This window comes from Clytia hemisphaerica, unplaced genomic scaffold (genome assembly GCF_902728285.1).
Source record: "Clytia hemisphaerica strain Z4C2 unplaced genomic scaffold, Clytia hemisphaerica genome assembly, whole genome shotgun sequence".
NCBI lineage: Eukaryota > Metazoa > Cnidaria > Hydrozoa > Leptothecata > Clytiidae > Clytia > Clytia hemisphaerica.
This window is the reverse complement of record NW_027103974.1, coordinates 2393689-2411469: the sequence shown is the minus strand read 5'-3', so window position 1 is coordinate 2411469 and position 17781 is coordinate 2393689. Positions and strand designations below refer to the sequence as shown.

At 36.4% G+C, this 17781-nt stretch overlaps 1 protein-coding gene across 1 annotated transcript in view; it reads left to right on the top strand.

The window, feature by feature from the left end:
- Window positions 1-15333, top strand: part of LOC136810724 (lipoxygenase homology domain-containing protein 1-like) — a 47770-nt gene extending 32437 nt beyond the window's left edge. Inside the window, exons 36-49 of the mRNA XM_067067325.1 lie at window positions 4-222; window positions 833-1073; window positions 1671-1873; window positions 2791-2974; window positions 3566-3695; window positions 4985-5102; window positions 5503-5638; window positions 6148-6336; window positions 6936-7157; window positions 7598-7717; window positions 9114-9294; window positions 14213-14322; window positions 14681-14833; window positions 15107-15333. Of these exons, the coding sequence (XP_066923426.1) occupies window positions 4-222; window positions 833-1073; window positions 1671-1873; window positions 2791-2974; window positions 3566-3695; window positions 4985-5102; window positions 5503-5638; window positions 6148-6336; window positions 6936-7157; window positions 7598-7717; window positions 9114-9294; window positions 14213-14322; window positions 14681-14833; window positions 15107-15330 (2430 nt within the window). The 3' untranslated portion in view covers window positions 15331-15333. The remainder of the gene's footprint in view (window positions 1-3; window positions 223-832; window positions 1074-1670; window positions 1874-2790; window positions 2975-3565; window positions 3696-4984; window positions 5103-5502; window positions 5639-6147; window positions 6337-6935; window positions 7158-7597; window positions 7718-9113; window positions 9295-14212; window positions 14323-14680; window positions 14834-15106) is intronic.
- Window positions 15334-17781: the final 2448 nt, after the last annotated feature.

Genomic DNA, 17781 nt, shown 5'->3' with positions numbered 1-17781 from the left:
TAGGAGGATATCTTTACAATAGAAGCTGCAGACTTAGGGTACGTCCGTAAAATCATGATCCGACATGACAACAGTAACCTTGGTTCCGATTGGTATCTTGACCGGGTAGAGATCGAAGACGTGAGTGAGGGACGGAATTTCATTTTCTCTTGTGAGAGATGGTTGGCAAAGAAGAAAGAAGACGGCAAGATTAAGAGGACGCTTTATGAGAAAGGATACACGGTAGGATAAGTAGTAATTAAATGTCAGAAATTTTTGCGGTCAGAAAAATTCGCGAGTCAAACCATTCGCGAAATTTTGTGCACTTGAATTGAAAAAAGTCAAAATAGTAGAGTGACTTATGCACAAACTAAAAACTAAATATCTATAAAACAAAAATGGACCTCTGCCAGTACCATCAGGACTAGGGTGTGAGATTTGGCTTTTGTCAGTGTGTCAAAAAATGATCAAAATGGATGATTCGAGAGATGAAGATCCGCTATTATTAACAGTATTTTTGAGGCCTAATCTGCTTATTATCACAGGTATTCATTGTATTGTGCTTTTCCATGAAAATCGTACCCCCCCATGTTGAGGAGGTCTTATTTGGCAAAGGTGACCCCTCTGTGGTTTTTTTTTCGACCTCGTTTTACTGACCATCCTGGATTTTCCATCTCATTTTACTAGCCACCCTGGATTATTACACTCAAAAAAACCAGACCCCCTGAATTTTTTACTTTCCAGATCACCCTGGACGTCACACCTTCTCAACATAGGGGGTACAGACTATTTCTAAAATAGCCCATTAATGGCACTCATATTGATTCTTAATTCATTTTCTCTTCTAAAAAAGGGTGATCAAAACTCCATGCGTTCCAGTATGTCTACCATGTCACTAGCCGACTCGCGACATCTTGGCGCCAGTAGCAACAGTTTGACTAGTGTTATGACAACAAAATCCGGGCGATCGAGTCCATCTTTGTCTCGCAAAGCATCGGTGAGAAGTACAACAGCGGATAAAGTTTTTGAGAATGAGGTGAAAGGGAAGTTAAAGAAAGCGGCATCAAGAACTTCATTGACAAGTGTGATGGAAAGTAAGTAGAAATAATCGTCCATCGAAGCCTTATTCTCTTATGCTTTTATAAAATGTGGCCCCTCTCTGCGAGGCATTCTTTCAATTGATATCGTGAGCAAAATTTATCACCACTGAAATGGGTTAGGTTATTGGTCTTAACAACTCTTTCACAACCCAGCTGGCACACAACGTTTTTTCAACGTTTATTTAACGTTCACAACGTCCATATAACGTTAGATGAACGTTGAAACAACGTTGTGTGCCACAATCTGGGAATGATCTGTTTGTAAAGGATTTGAGTTCGAGTTTTCCGGACGGATTTGTTTTTCCAAATTTAACTTGAATTTGACCATGGTTCGTTTAAAGCCTCTATAGTCTGATAGTGTAGTCTGGATTCAAAGAATGATCAGATCAGAAAAAATTGCTAATTCATAAGATAGTATGTTTTAAATCAAAACTTATATTTTTGAAATTGCAAAAAAAAACTAACATGGTGAAAACTTATTCAAGAAATAGAGTAAGGCTGCTTTTGAACATGCTTCTTTTCCGTATTTGATGACCTTACCTGAGTATTTCACCTGAGTATGAATGTTTTAAATTTGTTTCTCTACTCTAGCCATACCATACACAGTTCGTATCAGCACAGGCGATAAATCTGAACACGAGACTCAGGCTAGTGCATTCATAGTCTTTATTGGAACAGAGGCTGCATCAGACCAAATTGATCTAGACTTGATCGGTAAAGAGAAATTCGAGGCTGGTTCAGTGGAGACGTTCTCCGTTGAAAGTCCAGACGTTGGAGACATCAAGAAGATTGAGGTGAGATCTTTGTTTGAAACCATACGCCAGTTGACTCTCTCTAATTCGATCTTCAGGGGACCAAAACTTTTCTTCGAATTAAAGAGAAAGATTCGAATTTCAGAAAGTATTTTAAATCACCTTTCAGCTGAGGGGACCAATATAATAGGTCGTGTTCGAATGAGAGAGATTGGAACTACAGTAAAACCTCTAATTAACGGACACTCTAAAAGGCGGACACCTCTGATTAGCGGACAATTTCATTTTCCCCGGCCGTTTCCTAGTCAAATCCTCATAAAAAAGTTTCTAAAAGGCGGACACTCAATTAGCGGACCCTCTGATTAGCGGACAAATCTTTTCGCACGGAATGGCCAAAACCCCTATTTTAGCTCTCCAATTAGCGGACATTGAATATCAAACGGGTCAGAGACGTCCAAAATCGAAAAAAATATTTTTAGATATTTTTATTTCAAGCACTTATTAGTCTTATTATTCAAATTATTTCTACAAATTTCCAGTTTTCCCTTGACCCATTCAACGAATTTAGGTGGGCCAAAGAAATCATAAATCACTGGTACTTCAAGTCCGTACCTACCACCTCGATTTAACCTCTTGCCAGTCACTCGAGCTCTTCTATGGCCTAGGTCTGCAGATAAGTACTTTAGACCCCAATTTTGTATTTTCGACACCCTGGGATGGCCTAATTTCAAAATTGGAGCTCCGAGATCAAAAGTTTCTAAAAGGCGGACACTTCTAATTAGCGGACACTAACCCCTTTCCCCGATGGTGTCCGCTAATCAGAGGTTCCACTGTAGAAAGATTTGACTGTATTTGCACTATACAGGAATTACTTAAGACCTTCTAACAAAATATCAAAGTATTCTTCCTTGGCAGTCTATTAATACCTACCGAACAACATCTTTGATCCTTTCTTCCAGTTTGGACACGATGGTTATCAAGCTAAAGATTCATGGTACGTCAAGCACATTGAGATTGACGTTCCGACAACCGGCCGACGTTATTTCATCCCGTTAGACTGTTGGCTTGGCAAAGATAAGGAAGACGGCAAGACTAGTCGCATTTTCTCTGTCGATGAACATAAAGAGATTGAATACAAGCCGAGTAAGTAGATAAACCTATCTATCTATACCGCCATGAGATTTTTTATCACTTTGTGGGTCTATCACATTTGACTGGGTCGGGACTCCCATGTCCCGTATAAAAGGAAGTGTGTCCAGTTTTAGAGATTAGTCCGCCATATTGTTTTCGATTCTGGTCATCAACAGCGCGATTCGAATGTTTTGAAATGTGACGCTGGCTAAATATGATATTTAGTACAGTATTGTGTACTTTAGACAAAATTGGGTACGGGGTTGTACCGCTGGTCAGGGTCCCTCTTTTTAGGCTCTGAAGATATCTGACAGGGTCGACTTTTGGTTATTTTGGACAATTTTCAGGGTAGAAATTAAAAAATCTTTCAATTTTTCGTCTACTTCTAGCCATTTTTGCCACATTTCAGGGAAAAAATTTTTCGTTTGGAAAGGGTCCCAAATTAACCAATCATTCATATCTGATAGGGTTCACCTTATAAAGAGCATCTTAATAAGGCCAGAGGTTGAGAAAATCAAGTTTAAGTTAAACACAAAAGTACTGCGTACTGTGGTATTGTAACAACACCTATATTTGTGATCGTTTGATGAAATATCTTTCTAGAAACTCCATACCAAGTTACCATTTACACTGGGGATGAAAAAGGAGCTGGGACCGACTCTGAGTTGAAAATGACGTTGTTTGGTGAACAAGGGAAGAGCGAAGAAATTGCTTTGGAAAAAGACGAGGAAAGGTAATAATCTGCAATAATGATCATAATAATGAGTTTATATTTATGTTTTTCTGCGACGTATTCATATTTGTTTTTTTTCTCATCTCTTTTATCACCAAAAATCTGGTATATAATAGTAAAAATCTATCTATTTTATAAGTTTTAAAATATAATTTCGTTTTTGTAAAAATAAAAATTAAACAAGCAAAACCCAAAGGCTGCAAAGATTTAAAATAACTAGCAAAGATTCGAGAGCTGGAAAATTACGAAAATTTCTAGCCAAGGCTAGGGGTATGAAAGGATTTAGAAATTAAAATGCCAGAGACAGAAAAAAAGAGCTGAAGGTGAACACAGTACACTATGCATGACCCCTACTGTATATACGAAAAATTAGAAAATACAAATGAAAAAAAATCTACCGTACAGTTGCGGATTCTAAAATTTGTTTGAATAACTGCCTGTTTTCTGACAGGTATCAGTTCGTGATGCAGTCCTTAATAATATTCAATTCGTCATTCTGTGCAAGGGCCTTTGTGTACATCCTGACTGACTGAGGACGACGGAAAATCAGCACTTTTACCGTCCTCGATTTTTTCGGGTCAGAATTGCGGGTTTTTTTTCAAATCGATTGAGTCACTTCTGTCCTCAAAAGTGCAAATACATAAACTCGCAAGATTTCAAGATTTTCAAATTCAAAAAGTGATGTAATTTGCTTAGTGAATGTAGAGTCCAAAAGCTCAAAAATATTCCAATAAGGCTGAAAGGGCCTAGAAGCCACCAAACCAATCCGCAATCATCCAATGAAGTAAATTGGCAACGCTGAAATCGCCATTCTCGACTGGATTTTAAATTCTGAATAACATTGAAATTCCAATAAATCTTAACATATTTCAACCTTGATTCTAGTAGATTCAATTCTTTGGTGACAATACACATTTCTTGTGATAAATCAACAACATTGCAGGCCTCGTTTTCAAATGAAATAATTATTTCAAACGACATTTGCAAATGTTTTCCCAAAAGACCTTTTTCAATTTTGATACAAAACCGCAACCGCTTGCAAACTTTAATTATATCGGACTGTGTTTACATTATGTTGGCAACAATATTTTGAAAACGAGGATCGCAATTATTTTTTTCATTTCGAGAAGAGCGTATTACCTGAACGGAGAAAAATTGAACTGAAAAGTATCCAAAGAGGCGACCTTTTTATTCTCCCCATATCCTCAGTCAGTGCATACCACTTCCTCTATACGGTATGCATGGAAAATATATCTTAATCACTGACTTTTTATTATCTTTGTTATTAGATTTGAGCGCAATTCCGTGGATCTACTACGACTAGATTTGGAAGATGTGGGCACACCTACTAAATTGAAATTTGAAAGCAATGGGAAAGGTAGTCGTCCGCATTGGTTACTCGAAAAGGTGAGTCAATATATTTCCAATTTACAATTTATTTATTTAGCGACAATAAGATGAACAATTATTCTTATAATCAGCGATTTCACCCTACTAATTTTGCCAACCAATTTCTTTGAAAGAGTAACAGAATTAAAACAAAAAAAACAACTCATCATCTTCCGGTAATCCAAAGCATCTTCGTCAGTGTTTAAAGAATTTCACCGAAACACCGAAAGACCGAAACAAATTATCACTAAGTCAACACTAGTCTTATACTTTCAAACACTCCCTAACGTTCACTTTTTTACAGATTTTTTCTCTCTAAGGTGGACGTCCAGTTCTTTCTGTAACTGGTTTCTGTAACCCTAGTACCCCCTTGACATCTTGTTTTTTTCTTCATCCTTCGCTTTCTTTATTACCACAGGTTGTCTTCATGAACTTGAATACGGAGCACGTGACCATATTCCAGTGCAACGATTGGATATCTAAAACAAAAGGAAACACAAAGAAATTGATCAGAGAGTTAGGAGCAGAAGTTGATGGCAAAAAAATCGTGAAAGGTACCATTTGTAACAGAATTTTTTCGATTTCATACCTTTACATTCAAATTTCGATAAAGTTATCTGAAAAATAGAGAAATGAATCATTGGATGGTTTGAGTTATTTGGTCTAAGCAAACATTTTATGGTCCTAAGTAAAAACTTAAAGTATTTTGTTTAACTATTTCTTAGTCGAGATATAACAGTTTGATATAGGTGATTCCTCCTTCCTTATTCGCGTTATGCAGCTAAAATAGGTCAAATATCTTGGTAAATCGAATCAAGATTGAAGACTTTTTCACTCGTACCTCTATAATTCGAACAAGTTTTCTCGTCACTTTAGTTAGCAATGCTAACTTATAAACTCCATAATTTGAAATTTCCTTAACGTAAAAAGTTTATGTGCGTTGCGTGTTCGTGTTATGGAGACTTGACTACGGTATAAAATGTGTTCAATCGTTAGGTTGGAAATAATCTCTAAACCCTGAAATAACATTGATGATGAAAATATGTTTTTTTCATTACCATAGAAACGACATACACAATCAACGTTGTTACTGGTGACAAACGAGGCTGTGGAACAGATGCTAACGTTTTTCTCATCATTTTCGGACAGAAAGGAAATTCGGACGAACTGGCATTAAAAGACTCGTTAACTAACAAAGATAAATTTGAAAGAGGAAAAACAGATACTTTCAATTTCTCAATGCTTAGTTTAGGTGAGTAGCTTTTTGACAGTAAAAATTGCATGAGGGTTAAACTTTTTGGCCTTTCCAGTTTTCTTGTCAGTCCTTTCTAGTTTTATTGTCAGTCCTAAAAGTCCTAAAAGCTTTGACTTTGACGTATTTCCTCTATTAAATGCCGCCCTTTATTTAGCCCCCCCACCCCCCTTTTTCAAATGTGGCGCTTATTAGAAATTATGAAAAAACGAAAGTTAAATATATACTTCAATTCCTGAAGTAAGACAACAGAAATCAAAGATATTTTAAATTTTCCTTGTTCGTTACTAACCCCTGGTAGCGCCTCGAAACGTACCCGTGAACCAATCAAATTCGTAGGATAGGTAAACGTTTCAAAAGTTTTGCAACTTAGATTTCAAAATAAGCGTTGCTCCTAAATTCACGAAAATTAAATTTGAGGAAATACGAGAGTTTTAAAATGCCTTTTCAACCCTCATTATGTCTCCATTTACTACTAAAGGTGAGTGTAGTGTCTGTTTTTTTTCGGGTGTGGTAATTGACGTACATATAATTAAAGTAATGCAAATGTGAAAAAAATCATCTCAAAGTTTCAATTCCCTTTTTTACATAAAAACCAGGTCAATTAACAAAGATCAGAATTTGGCACGACAATAAGTACATGAGAGCGGGATGGTTTCTACAAGGTGTTGACATCGTTGACGATGACACACAAGAAAAATATAATTTCCCATGTGAAAGATGGCTTGCAAAAGATGAAGACGATGGTAGCCTGATGCGAGAGCTCCCTTGCTCCAATAGCCTGATGGCGGCCGCTTCTAAAGAAAGTCTTGCTGTAGCAGGTAAGTTCTTCCTCCAATTTGAAGAATTTCACAGACTCTGATATATTGTAACTGAATATTCATGTGTTTTTCACTGAGACAAATTTTAAAGAAATTTTAAACTTTACTTTGATTTCGAATGATAGACAACACATACATGATTTCTATATGAGAACAATTTTATAAGAACACGAGGCTGAAAATTGGCTAAAACCTAAGAACAAATTAAGAACAATCTGGGTCTCAGATTTCAGAAATTGCTAAGAAAGTACTGACTTTCAACCAGTTTTCAGTTTTTAAGTAAAGAAACTAAGAGTGTTAAGAACATCGTAAGAACATTTAGCCTGACAATTTCAAAAAATTAAGAACAGCGCATCCTGAGCCAAAATTTACTGGTTCCATTTGGCATGTTTTTCTATCAATGATTTTCGTTAAAACTAATCACGCGACTTTTGAAACAGGATACGAGGTAACCATGGTGACATCAGACAAAGGGAACGCAGGATCCACTAATAACGTAAATCTGATCCTCATCGATGAACAGGGAAAGAAATCCAAAGATATTCTCATTGAAAACAAAAGTAAGTATTTCTTGGTGGTTTTTCACAAAATACAGTCTCCCTAATTCGAACTTCTATTATTCGAATCTTTCCGTAATTCGAAGAAAAATCTTTGTCCCTTGAAGATCGAATTAGAGAGAGGCAACTATACCTTTTTTGGGTGATCTAGTTTGGTTGACTTTTGTAGTGACCATCGAACGTTTTTCCCCTTGTTCGCTCTTTTCACACTGGGGCCATTCCGGGGGAAAGCGCTAACCACAACCTATGCACGATTCAATAGGCCTCTATTGTGTGCTATCAAATGGCGTATGTCTCCTGGTGCTCCTAGGTCCCTACTTATTTTGTCAAAAAATGTGACGTAATATACCCCGTCCTCTTTAATGGCGGAATAAAGCTTTCTCAGCGGATCTAGTTTAACCATCTTGACACGGAATAAAGCCTCTCTCTAATAACTCGAGCACTATATCGGGAAGACAAATTCGTTAGGAGTTTGGAGAGTTTATACATATTTTCAAGCTGAAGGGACAGGAAAATCTATCCCACCAAGAAGCTTAAATAAAAGAGATCTGTTTTATTCAAGTTCCTTGATCCCACTTAGGGAGAGATTTAGTTAAAGAGAGTCAATGACCAACTTTTTACACGCTTTTTTTTATAAGAATATACTTTATAATGAATATTCATGATGAAATTGGGAAAAAAATTAAGAATATGCTAAGAATAACACCATCATTGAATTCGGCAACTGAACCTAAGAATGCCAATTTCTAGAGCATTTTTATCTGTAAATTGCCAATTATTCCCTATGTAGCAATGCTAAAAGCTTTCACAAGAATACCAAATCTTTGCTCGATATATGTATTGCATGCAAGATTTGGATCTGGGTTGGATCCTATTTTAAAAATATACCGTAAGAATATCTCAGAATGATTTTTCCCGAAAGGTTTAGAATATCCATCATGAAATTAAAAAAACACTATTCTTATAAAAAAACGTGTATGAGATCTTGAATGAGTCTTGATTGATGTTGATCGATGTGATTAGAATCGATCACTGACCTTTATATACCCTGGACCAAGTTTCTTAATCCTGGCCAATCAAAATCTTTGATCGGAGTTTTTTTGAAATTAGGATACCAATGGCGGCACTACTCAATAACGGTGAAAATGCATCGAGAGCGCTATATATCTACTTTTCCTCGAATACTGTTGATGATGTAGCGCCGTTAGACGTTGATTTTTAACTTTGCAATGGCTTCTTCTCGGGTACCAATTCCAAAAAAACTCCAATCAAAGATGGGGGGTAAAGCTCGGTCCAGGGTATATAAAGGTCAGTGGAAATGATACGGTGATGACTGAAAGCTGTCACAGATTCTTCATTCTTCATTAATCTTTCAATTTAAACTTTAATTTTTCTCAAGGTAAATTGTTAAAGCGTGGTCAAACGAACGTTGTAAAAATCGCAAGCAAACCATTGGCTGCTTTGAAGACAATCATGGTCACACTCACTGAACGGAAAGGTTCAACAGTTAAAAATTCTGATGGTTCTTCCAAATGGCACTTGCAAGAAATGAGGATCAAAGACCTGGAAGAAGATGTGACGTAAGTGTGATAGCGACATTAGTTGTGTGACGTCATTCAAGTCGATTCTATCAAGCTTTGGTAGTGCAATGTCTTTCTGTTCTTCCTGTGATAGTAGCGAGCTTATGAATGTGTGTTTTTCTGTGACGGAGACGGCGAGCTTTTCTTATTGTCTACATCCTGACTGACTGAGGACGACGGTAAATCAGCACTTACCGTCCTTATTTTGCGGGTCAGAATTGCGGATTTTTCCAAATAAATTAAGTCACTCTGCCTTCCTTTAAAGTGCAAATACATAAACTTGCTAGTGTAAAATATGGAAGGTCGATCACATAGCATTTTTATTTTTTCGCACCTATAGACAATAGAAAAAGGTGTAAAAAAAGGACTGGATCGAGTTTAGGGGGATAAAAGGTATATATAGATGGTATATACATATAGATGAAATCTCAGTATTTTTTACTAAAATAAGCTCACCAAAACCAACTCAATCACATCATCAACCTCAAAATAACCAAAATGGAAGAGGACACGCCGAGTGACATCTCCTCGATCGATTTATCAGAATCAGTCACCGTACCAAGCTGTTCACCGACAAACTGTCTCATCACCGAAGAAACCAATACTCTACAATGCTCCGTCGTAAAATGCTCTCGCCATGTGCACTTCAAGTGCTCGCAACTCCCTGCGTACCAAGTGCAAGCTCATCTAAATAGCCAGAGAAACAAAACAACTCGCTCCACAGCAAAGTCTACTTTCATCTGTTTCAACTGTGTGGAAGTATCCAAAGATATAGTCTTACTATGCCAGGGAAAAGAAGAAGAACTGAAGAAATCTATTGAACAGAAAGATAAAGAGTTAAATCATTGGAAAGTTAAATATAACTCACAAAGAACAAACAAAGTCGAAGAACACACCGTCAAAGCTCTTGACAAGAAGATTCAAGAGCAATTTAAAACTTTTGGGGAGACAATTAAATCTTCAATTCTAGAAGAAATCCAGTCATCCTTGACCAAGGTTGAGGATCAAGTAACCAAAGCCAACACGTCCTACGCTGACGCAACTAAAATTACGTCTCAAGTAACAACAAGCGGTTTAAAGTCCATTATAAAAGAGGCTCGCTACGAAGAGATAAAAGAAAAAAAAGACCATGACCAGCGGCAAAGAAATGTCGTCATCCATGGAGTTGCTGAATGGACTGGTGAAGATAAAAACGACTGTGATAAAAGGTATATTGAAAGCCTCATCAAGACGGTAAAAATTCCACCTCCAACTATAAAGAACGTATCGAGAATCGGTACCGAGGAAACCAACAAAAAGAGGCCAATAAAACTTGTCCTTGGTTCAGAAAAAGAAAAGTTGTCCCTCCTTCACAGCCTATCAGCCCTCAAAGGAAATGACGACTATAAAGGAATAAGCATTACGGAAGACCTAACTCGAACTGAAAGAGCAGTTCTAAAGGAATGGCTGGATAAAGCAAATAATCTGAACCTAGACGATACTGAATGGGTACATCGCGTTCGGGGAAACTCAAAAAACGGTTACGGCCTCAGGAAGTTTCGTCGAAAAGAAAACCAACATTAACACCCTACACAACGAACCTTAAAGAAATACCAAGAAAAAACAAAAACATAAAAATCACCAACAAAACCAATGAAAACGACAAAAACAGTACAGACAACGATGAATCCAACAACAAAGAAAAGGGTGACAGTGAAAGGTATGTAGATGGTCCCCCATTGCTTGACAAACCAACGGAAAAGTCTTATGAATTCGAAGAAAAGGCTCTGAGAAAAATCCGTATTAATAACGTCGCAAACGTCATCATAGGACATCTTAATATCAACTCGATAAGATACAAATTTGAAGGTCTCAAATTAGTTATCAAAGATAACGTAGACATTTTTTTGGTATCTGAAACTAAGATTGACGAATCATTCCCTGAAAATCATTTCATTATTGAAAACTACTCGCGTCCATATCGCTTGGACAGGGACAAACAGGGAGGAGGTCTTCTACTCTACGTACGTCAGGGCATTCCTTCTAAACTCGTATTAAAAGACAAGAATTATGAAGCTATATTCATCGAGGTCAATCTGAAGAAGCAAAAATGGCTACTGGGTTGCTCTTATAATCCGCATGTAGACAATATAAATTCACATTTAGAGCTTTTACAAAATAGCCTTGATTCTATAGGAGATCATGACCGACTTTTACTACTGGGGGATTTCAATTGTGAAATCGACAAACATAAAATGCCTGAGTTTCTTGCTAGCAGGGAGCTTTCTAGCTTGATAAATGAACCTACGTGCTTCAAAAACGCAGAAAATCCAAAATGAATTGATCTGATGCTAACAAATTACCAAAGAAGTTTTAAGGGCTCTTCCTCTGTATCTAATAGCCTATCGGACTTTCACAACATCACAATAAGAGTCTTAAAAACCACTCTCTACTTATATTTCTTTGGTCCACCTAAAGCCATTAAATATAGATGCTACAAAAATCTTAACGAAGATCTTTTCAAAAATCATTTAACACAAGTACTTGAGTCGAATCGCAACTTTGAACATAAAATGAAAAGTGTAGTAAATCTTCTAAACGCTGAAGCACCGATAAAAACTAAAATACTAAGAGGTAATGATAAACCTTTCATGACAAAATCACTACGAAAGGCCATGATGCATCGATCTCGACTTAATAACATTAAACGAAAAGACCCCTCTAACATCAACAAATATAATTACAACCAACAGCGAAACCGATGCTTATATCTCCTGAGAAACACTAAAAGAAGATTTTATGAATCTCTGGATGAAAAGCAAATCACTGACAATAAAAGATTTTGGAAAACTGTGCGCCCTTTTTTCTCTAATAAAGGACCAATAAGTGAGAAAATAACCTTAGTCGAAAATGATGAACTGATTAAAGATGATAAAGAAATTGGAAAAATGTTTAATGAGTTCTTCATAAATATCACTGAAAAATTAGATCTCAATCAACCACCAACAGAACCAGTGCCTCTCAATGAACTTTCTGATAATATTCTTCAAATGAAATAATGCTTTTTAGAAACCACCCTAGTATACTCAAAATAAAAGAAAAGGTATCAAACAATGAAAACTCCTTCAAGTTTAGAAACACCACCGAAGACGAAGTAGAGAAGATAATTAGTAACCTTAAGACAAATAAGTCTCAAGCGGAAAATGATATACCAGCGAAAATAATTAAAAAATACTCTCACTTATTTGCAAGCTGCTTCTCTATAAGCATAAATGACTCCTTCAGCTCAGGTATTTTTCCCAACATTTCCAAGTTCGCGACAGTCACCCCAGTCTACAAGAAAAATTCTAAAAACGATAAAAGTAACTATAGACCAATAAGTATACTGCCGGTAATATCCAAAATTTACGAAAGAGTATATCACAATCAAATATCAGAATACTTTGAGCACTACTTTGATGAACAACAATGTGGTTTCAGGAAAGGATATTCCACTCAAACCTCTCTTCTCCCAATGGAAGAGCTCTGGAAGCTAGCCAATGACAAAAAAGATGTTTTTGGGGCACTGCTCATCGACCTTTCTAAGGCCTTTGACTGCATGTGCCACAAATTACTTGTAGCAAAGATCAGTGCATACGGGTTCGATGACCTTTCCACTGGGTTAGTCAAGAGTTATCTAGAAAATAGGCAACAAAGGACAAAAGTAGGCAACGAACTGAGTAACTGGATCAAGATCAAGGATGGTGTTCCCCAGGGATCAATCCTTGGTCCTCTGTTTTTCAATATTTATATCTGTGACCTCTTTTTCATCATTGAGGATACTAAGGTTGCGAATTATGCGGACGATACGACACCCTATGTTAGTGCTCCTACCTGGATTGAAGTAAGTGGTAAACTAAGCTCTGTAGCAGAAAAAATCTTCACATGGCTTTCGATTAATCAAATGGTTGGTAATGCTGACAAATGTCAGCTAATAGTTAACATCATTGACGACTCGCTCTATCTAAATATTAGAGAAGAAACTGTTTTCAATACCAAAACGTCAAAGATTCTTGGAGTAACCTTCGATAATCTTTTACGTTTGAATCGCATATAGAAAATCTTTGCAAGAAAGCTAGTTTGAAAATAACCGCCTTAGCCAGAATGAGCACATATCTCACTTTAGAAAAAAAGAAACGCTTGATGAATGCTTTCATTAAATGCCACTTCAATTACTGTCCTCTCATATGGATGTTTCATAGCAGAGCTCTAGAGGATAAAATCAACAATCTACATAAAAGATGCTTGAGAATCGTTTACTCAGACTACAACTCATCATTCGATGATCTGTTGAAACTTGACAACGGTTCCACCTTCCATCAACGAGCAATTCAATCCTTATCCACAGAGCTATTTAAATCAAAACTCAATGAATCAGAAAGTAAAATATTTCTCAAAAACCAATGTAAGATCAAAACGAGAAAAGGAATTCCTTTCGTAGTAGAGTAGTTGAAAGTGAAATGAATGGAAAATCGTCTTTAGCTTTCCTGGGACCTAAAATCTGGGCTACCCTTCCCGATGACTTTAAAAAACTTAAAAACCTAGATGAATTTAAAAAAGAAATCAAGCAATGGAGGCCCACTACTTGTCCTTGCCGAAACTGTCGCACTTTTATCCATGGCGTTGGTTTCATTGATTGAATTTAAATTAATTTGTAAATAATAGTTGATCTTGAGTATCAACATTCTAGATAGATTTGTAATTAATAGTTGATATTGATTAGCCTCGAGCTAAGTACACATTGTACTACTTTGCATCAACTTTAAAGAAAAGAAACATAAACATAAACATAAACATAAACATAAACATATTCATATCAATAACCTGTAAGTGTTTTGCTGCATTCTTAATTTGATTATTTTCCTGTTGATATTTTTCCTTCGACATTCTCACTTTTTAGGTATATTTTTGAGCACAATGATTGGGTGAATTTGAGCACCAGTAAAGAGAGTAAACACGTTCGATTGAACTGCGCACGCGTCGAAAAGTCACGTGTCAACACTATAAGAGGTATGTTTGAAAGATGACGTTTTTATCTTTTAGCCTGTAGATTCCTTCAATTATCCCGAGCAGAACCTATAGTTGAGAAAAGTAAAGTTCCAAGATTTTTACATTTGTAAGAAAACAATAGAATTTCACCGTAAGAACCCTTTCAAAGATCATCCAAGGATTTCAAGTCATAATTTGTTACACCAGAGATTTTACTCAGACCCAGTATGGAATTTTTTACGGGAGAAAGATGTTAAATCATGTGTTTCAGGTATTACACCCTTAAACTTTAGTAGGCTAGAACTTAATCCCCCTATAATCACACCTTCAGAAATACACCCCGCGTTTACAGTGAATTGAATAATTTTTGTTTTTCTAGAACTGAAACCAGTTCAATACGAGCTACGTGTATACACAGCCGACGTCAAAGGCTCTGGTACGGATGCAAACGTTCACGTCACCTTATATGGAGAAAACGGGGATACGGGGAAACGTGAATTGAAAAAGAAATTCCGTGATCTGTTCGAAAGAGGTAAGTTTTTTTGTGTTGTTTTATCAGTTTTATCAATATGCTTGTTTCAAGAAGAAGATTTTCAAAAAGTTTTGGATAATTTGGATTCAATGGACGCCATCATCAGATAAAAATAATTTCCTTCGTATTGTCTTCAAAGCCTTTTAACAATAAGATTTATGTTTGTTTTCATTAGTAGACTTCTTGTCACTTTCGAGATTCCAAAGGGGGAGGGGGTGGTTAAGATTTGCTTCGAATAAGTTTTATTTAATATGTTGGTGTTTTTCATTGCAGCTCAAATGGATGATTTCAAGATCGAAGCATTAGATTTGGGTCCACTCACAAAGCTTGTTATTGGTCATGACAACAAAGGTTTCGGCGCCGGTTGGATGTTGGATCACGTGGAAATAACAAATATGGCGGATAATACTATGACAACCTTCCCATGTAATGAGTGGCTTGACAAAAAGAAAGGAGACAAGAAAATTGAAAGAGAGTTATTTCCCGCCAAAATGTAAATGGTGGACGGGTTTAAAACAGAGAATTCGAAAATTTAGGAAACAACAGACAAATCATTGCAATGAAATAAAACTGAAAGGTTCTCGATGATAAACAAACAAGATACCAGAGCCAAGTAAAATTGATTATAGTTTTCTTTCAATAAAAGTACATCTCGTTCGTGCTTCTGCACTTGGAAACAACAAACATTACATAGGGATGCTTTCTGATGCTTGTACAGACCAGACTAAAGTGTGTTTCAAAAAGAATTGTCAGTCTGCATATTTCGTTACATTATATTGCTCTTGAAGGAATGAAGATTTTTTCTATTTTTATTGACCAAAAATATGAAATTTTACTATACTGGAACTTTGAACTTCACTTATTTTGAATGGGTGTTCAGACCTTTTCATATCTTCCTCGCATTAAAAGTTACAGGTCTGTGACCTTTTTTGGCTATTTTACCTAGTTTGAAGAGCTATAAGAGCAATGTATTGAATTATATGCGGACTACCAATTTTTTTGTGAAAATATGCCGAGGTTTTAACATGACCTTTCCATTAAAACTAAATATTAATGTTAATACACCAAATTTGTAAATTTTATTGAAAAAATATTTATCGCTAGACATTTTGATATTTTGTACATAATGTAGAATTTATAGATTTTTTCACAATTGCACAACTTATGCACTGCCTAGCCACCATAATATTGGCACTACAAATTTAACTATCCCTCGACCCTAGTCCCTGGTATGTTATCGGGCTTATAGTTTCAGAACTTTTAAAGAGGAAAATATATTTAAAGCTTCTTGTAGACTGGCACGCCAGTCGGGCTGGAACGGTATCACGCGGGAAAAGTGAGCGTAGGAGTTAGGTAAGCATAAGAAGAAATTTTGTCGGTGGCAAGGGCTGAAAGTAGCCTCTCACCAACTTTTGCTCGTTCTCCTACGCAGCTCCTATTCTAGCAAACGCCCGCCGCCTTTATTTTCCCGCCCTCTGACATGTTGATTAACAGACTAGTTTGCTAGCCTAAGCTCCTTGTCTCAAGATAAATTTGGAATTGCCGAATGAAACATTCACTTAAAGAATGTTAGGTTATATCTTACGGTGTATAGAATTTAGGAGAATTTTTTTTTTATGCGTGAATTTTTGTTTTTATTTTGAAACCTGTAAATAATGTCTATTATCGAATTTTTAACATTTTGAGTTTTTAGATTTTGAATATACTCAACACACTTATTTGAATTTAATCGTAACTTCATAAACCCTACCATGGGTACTAGAGGCCAAGTTTTCATCATTTGTTCGAGCTGTGATACTCACGGTACGAAAACCAACTTCAGGGAAAGACTTTTTTATTACAACACAATTTCTGTTTGTTTCTCGGCTAAAATTTCACTTTTTATACCAGTATAAAGGAGGATTCAGTCAAAGCTTGGCAAAAGTTTCATATACCGGGATAAAACCCGCTGGGAGTTACTTTAATCGGATTAATTTTCGCGAGATTAAATTTCGCGATTTCGCGAATTTTTGCCATTTTCGCGAAATTAAAACTCGCGAACACGCGTGAGATTCCTGATTCGCGAAATTAAATCCACCGCAAAACTTTTAAAATTGTATTTTTGGCGGAGAAACTAGTTCCAAGTCTCCATTTATGGCAAAAATTGGCTATTTTCAGCTGTTTTCTGGCTTATGCGCGAAATATTTCAAAACTCTGACTCGCGAAATTTAATCCGGTTAAAGTAATCACCATGGCAATAATTTCAAAAAGAGGCAAGTGATGTTCGTGACGTAATTTATGAAAAGGTCTAGTAGTTTTGTCAAATTCGTATATTGGCAATGAAAACGTTATAAATTGAAACAGGTTACCTCATTCGGGGTGCTACTTTCAAACAAAGGTTATTGCCCCGCAGGGGCTTTTGTTGCTTCACGTAGCGGACTTGCTCGCCAGAAAAATATTCATGATTCAGATTCATGTTGTTTCTTCCGATTCTGAGCGGGCCGCGCGCGGTTAAAAAATGTTCGCGCGCGATATCTCTTTTGCTGCTACTTGTATTGATTTCCTAGCTATGCATGGACAGAGAAGGTAGCTTCCCGTCTGCACTGCCAGTTCACACAGCTAAAAGCTTTCACAAACAACAAACAGCACACAAGATTTTATTTTTGCTTGGTTAATATCTTTTTAACGTAGTTGCTCAACTGGATTTACTTGAGGGACATTGTTTGCTACTGACTGAATAACTATCAAACTACTGATATTAGATCAAACCTTATACAATTGTCAGAATGGACGATGGACATCTTCAATGACAGTTTGTTACACATACACACAGACAGAGTGTTATGCGCTGCTCTAACGAAACCCTGCTGATATTATAAAGGCATAGACAAAAGGGAAATTGACCGTTAATTCATATTGTTTACCTATATAGTGATTTCATTTTGAAGGAAATTAAATTGAAATTTTTG